Below are 4949 nucleotides of genomic sequence, written 5' to 3' on the forward strand. Positions count from 1 at the left end.
AAAAAATGTAGTGCATTCACTTGCATTGTTTTAAGCAGGAGGCCTGAAATGAAATCCTAAAAATCTTAAATTCTGTTTTGATGAAGAAAGAAACTTTACCTGAGGGTAAATAATCAGCAAATTTTCATTTTTGTCCATACGTCCTCTTTTTCCCGGACATGACCTCTTTATGCGTTTTCTAAATTTGATAAAATGTCCAGGATAGTTGCATTATGATGTGCATCTGGTCTAATACTTTATTGTGAGTGTGCACATGTTTGCATTGCTTTAACCCCTCTTTGTAAGTCCCGCCTTCTCGCACACCAATTGGTCAATTATAAGAGGCTTGCAGCAACTATTGGCCAAATTCCTGCCTGTCAATATCTCCGCGAATGCACAAAGTGCTGTTGTGTTTGGCATTACACAGTTGCTTGACAGTAGCAGCAAATGACAGCTGAGTGGAAACAATGCCCAAAGAAAAGTGCAAATTTACAGAAGTTTTCCCCAAAAATTAGGAAGCAGAATGTATGACATGTAAAGCTGGCACTTATGTATCAGTTGCTAATAAAGGTGCAAGTGATTTAGAAGCACACATTAGCTCTGAAAAGCATAAAGGGTCAGCCAAAGGTGAAAGTTCATTAGGTTAATTAACGGACTACTTTTTCTGACCAGGTAAAATTATTATCACATTGCTTCATTTTCCATGGCCATTCAAAATAATAGTAATATTAAATGAAGGTACACTAATGGCATCAAATATTTTATTTTAGTACATGCACATTTATGCTAATAGAGTGTCTTTTTCACTTTAATAAAGTTTGCATTCATTGTAACACTGTTTTGAACCCCCCCAACCACACACACACGCACACAATGGTGTGCTCTTTTTGGAAAACCAGAATATGGTCACCCTAGTGAACTTTTCCTTTAACAAATTCTGAAAAGTGTGAATAACCACACAGTCATTCCATTCAACATGAACCTGCATGTTTTTCTTTGTTTGTTTTTTGCAGATTTCCTGAGTTCTCAAGAAGTTTCACTTTGGGTTCACATTTTAATCTGATAATGTATTCTTGCTTAAAAATAAATGATGGAAGTTGCTTGATATGGCATGATCAGACATGTTAGATACCTGCATATGTTTCTGGTTATTTCTAGGGAATTAACAATGATAGTTGACAGTTAACACAGAATTCTTTTAAGAAATTTAGAAAGTCAAACTGTTATTTGATGTCAGGTGTTATATTTTTTTATACACTGATTAAGTGGGGAAACCCCAAAGTTAGTCAGAGGATTATTCAGGCATACAATTTGATTGATAAAGAGAGAGATTGCAGCAAGTTTGAAGATATTGCAGGATGCATCAGAATTGACTTAACTTGACTTAAGACTTAACCCTTATGACCCTTATGATGTCATTATGACGAAAACAGAGGAAGCCTGCTTTGAGTCAAGTTCTGGGCGGCTGTTTCCCTCAGACCAGAACATTACGCTGAGGCATCTTTCTTCACACTCTCAATGAGCTTCAATCAGCAGACTATCAGCAACTCAGGTAAGTCATGAAAACGTTTTCTTACAGATATGTTGTGAAATATTTATAATAAGATTGTGCTTGGTGTATAGAAGCAATGGTTGTTGTGTATGCTGAGACATGAGCACCTTTACATATTTGTAATTCTGTTTTTGCTGCAATGACATACAAACGTAACGTACTTAGCGGTTAACCTGCATCCTGTCTTCCTCATCCCCAATCTACTATTAGAGCACATATATAGGCCTACATGTGTAAAAACTGAAGTTGGTCTTACTTTTCTAATACTGTTAATATTTGCCCTTGTGTTGTGTTGAGATGTACTGTACTGTATTTATTTTTAGGTGACAGAGATCCAATAATGGATGTGTAGATTTTATTTTAAATTATTATTATTTATTTTTTTAAAAAAAGGTTAAAATTAACTTCTCATTTTCCTACAAATTATGATAATATGTTTGTAAAGCCCCATCATGTTATTGAAGCTGTGTCCCTTTGTTTTACCTCAAATAGGCATACACATTCCATAAATGTGACTGGCATCATTCTAGAGAGGATCTAGATCAATTCAGTACAATAATAGAAATCAAAATAACTTTCTGTGTCAGGAGTGTATCTTTACAGTATGTACACCAGACAGAAAATGTTTTTTAATTTGTATGAACGAGCAGGTCTGTTTACTTGCAAATTGGTATAACTCGACATGGACCATTTTTATCTGAGCAGCGAAAACCACAAAACCTTTACAACCTAATGCAAAGTGTGGTGGGACCAATTTCTAGTTCCAATTCTACCCAAACTTCTCTACTTCCATACCATACATTCTATAAACCATATTAAACTGACCTGATGTTGTAAAAACAGCACTGAAGACTCTTGAAATCTAATTACATGCTTAAGCAGCAATTAGAAAGCTTTTCAATCTAAACATCAAGTACAAATTAAAATCAGTGAAAGCCTGGGCTTTATACACCAAAGATGAACCCCACTGGAAAATCTGCCTTGGAAAATGTATTTGCACACCGGAAGTCCAACAGGCAAATTTACTGATCGTGCAGATTCCCATTGAGATGACTTTATTTCACCCATGGAATTTTGCTGTGCAATAGTTAATGTGAATGATCCTTTAGCACAATTCAGCTGGTTTTGCAGATATTTGGTCAATTCTGTGGAGTTTTGTTGGGTATTTCTGTAACTCTTTTGAAGTGTTTGTCTTCCCGTAATTATAAATGATTAATTTAGAAGTACTGTTAGCCTAAAATTGTTACTTCAGCAAGCTACTTTTTACACTGAACAGCAAGGCTGATTTCATCATTTCCTCATATACTGCAAACGGTATTGCACATGAACTCTTGTTTCAGCAAAATAAAATTAAACAGCAATTGGGTGTTAACACTGAACTCTTAACTATGTTTTCAGAAACTCCGTAGCAGATCAGACTGATCTACCATGACATTCAATGCCACAGATTATCACTGCGGACCCTCAACCCAGGGGCTGGTGGCCTCGGTCCTTCCTCCTGTACTTATCATTGAGCTGTTACTCGGCCTGCCTGGCAATGTCATGGCACTAACATTCTTTTGCCAAAACATGCAGCGTTGGAGTCCCAACATCATTTTCCTCTTCAACCTGGTTTTGTCTGATTTTCTGCTTCTCTTGAACCTACCCTTTCGTATCGACAACTACTGGCGTGGTGAGAAGTGGATATTTGGAGATGCTTGGTGTCGGATCAACCTATTCATGCTAGCGGTAAACCGTTCCTCTAGCATTGCTTTCATGACCACTGTGGCAGTTGACCGCTACTTTAAAGTGGTCCATCCGCATCACAGAATCAATCACATGTCCTCAAAACAGGCAGGTTGGGTCGTCTGCTTCATCTGGGTAGTTGTGATATCTCTGAGGATGCCGTTGCTGGCTAGCAATCTTCATAGCAAGTCTGAGGAAAACATCTCCTTTTGTAGGAGTTTCAGCAACTATGAGAAACCACCACTAGGAATCTGCATGTATTATGTCATATTTACTATAGATTTCTTTTTGCCTTTGGTGCTCCTGGTCTTCTGCTCCATACGCATTGCCTCTATCCTGCGTTCACGCAAGATGAACAGGGACAAAAGAGGGCAAAGGGCTATTCGGACTGTCCTAGTGATTGTTGGGGTTTTCGTCCTCTGTTTCTTTCCTGGGATTGGCACAGGGCTGACTGCGCTCTATTTTAAATCTCTTGGAAAGGACTACTGCAATGCTTACCATCTGACCGGTGAATTGTTTTCGATGTCCATAGCTTTCTCCTATCTGAACAGTACTCTGGATCCAGTCATCTACTGCTTCTCCAGTTCTATGTTACGCAATTATTTGAAACAAGCGCTAAACCGGACTAGAATCGTGCAGCTAAAACCCAGTCGACAGGGCAGCATGCAAAATGGAAGTGACTGAGAATGGATTTATGATTGGGAAAATAAAATGTACTGTAAATTGGGCAGTGCATACTTATTAATGTTGAAGAAGGTCATTCAACCAAAGAAATGAATTTGAGACGGGGACTGTTAGTTTGACCGATGCCAGATAGGGATAGTCATTATTTTTGCAATTCTATTTAGTTGCACATATATTGCACACTTGCCCTTTAATTCAGACATTATTCATTTTGTCAAGTTATCTTTTTGGTAGATATTCATTATACACACAGTACATACATACACAGTAATAAATAATTTTTATATAACACAGAATTCTAAATATATTGTCTGATTTCAAGTTGATATATGATAAAAGATTAATACAAAAAATAATGCCATACAAGAATGAATATGAAAAAAACTAAAGTTGGGATATAGTGATTTTGTTTTACATTTTAGGAATATTTTCCTTTTAAAGATAATTTACTTAATACCTTATCTATAGTGTGCAAGTGTACAAAAATGTTTAGTAAACATGGGGTAAATTTTCATTATAATTCATAATAAATATTGATGTACAGTATGTTTCAACATAATGCAGCTGGACCAAAATTCACTATTGGTTTGAAACAGGGGCGTGTCTAGGGGGAGGCTGGGGGAGGCAGTGCCTCCCCTAGGATAAGCTCTGCCTCCCCTGAGAATTTGAGAAATAATCTGTCCATCTGATGATAAATTACAATTTAAAAGTGGATTGTTTTGTGCATATTTTTCCATCGCTAGCAGATGAGTGAGGTCTGACACAACAAAAATCCAGTTTTGGCGCTGTTTCACAGTGCTTGCGTGAGCTCGGCGTACGCGCTCAGAAAAAGTGCATTATGTCAGAACAGAACGCCAATGAAATGTTTACCTGGCAGAGCTTTAAAGCACGAGCAAACAATGAACTTTTGTGATTGCGAATAAGTGCAGTGTCCTGTGAGTGTAACTCTACCGCTGCATTAACATATGATGTGAATGTACGTCGAGTTTTCGGGGACTGATCGAGGCGC

At 37.5% G+C, this 4949-nt stretch overlaps 1 protein-coding gene across 1 annotated transcript; it reads left to right on the forward strand.

The window, feature by feature from the left end:
- The first annotated feature begins 1416 nt into the window (after nucleotides 1-1416).
- On the forward strand, nucleotides 1417-4216 carry LOC127661134 (hydroxycarboxylic acid receptor 2-like). The gene is made up of 2 exons (XM_052151715.1): nucleotides 1417-1531; nucleotides 2930-4216. Exon 2 carries the CDS (start codon nucleotides 2960-2962, stop codon nucleotides 3938-3940), a length of 981 nt encoding a protein of 326 aa, XP_052007675.1. The 5' UTR covers nucleotides 1417-1531; nucleotides 2930-2959; the 3' UTR covers nucleotides 3941-4216.
- Nucleotides 4217-4949: the final 733 nt, after the last annotated feature.

The sequence above is a fragment of the Xyrauchen texanus genome, chromosome 20 (genome assembly GCF_025860055.1).
Source record: "Xyrauchen texanus isolate HMW12.3.18 chromosome 20, RBS_HiC_50CHRs, whole genome shotgun sequence".
In the NCBI taxonomy this organism is placed as follows: domain Eukaryota; kingdom Metazoa; phylum Chordata; class Actinopteri; order Cypriniformes; family Catostomidae; genus Xyrauchen; species Xyrauchen texanus.

Bases quoted from the DNA above. Each gene is read 5' to 3' on its own strand.
- LOC127661134 (XM_052151715.1), top strand. From the start codon at position 2,960: ATGACATTCAATGCCACAGATTATCACTGCGGACCCTCAACCCAGGGG.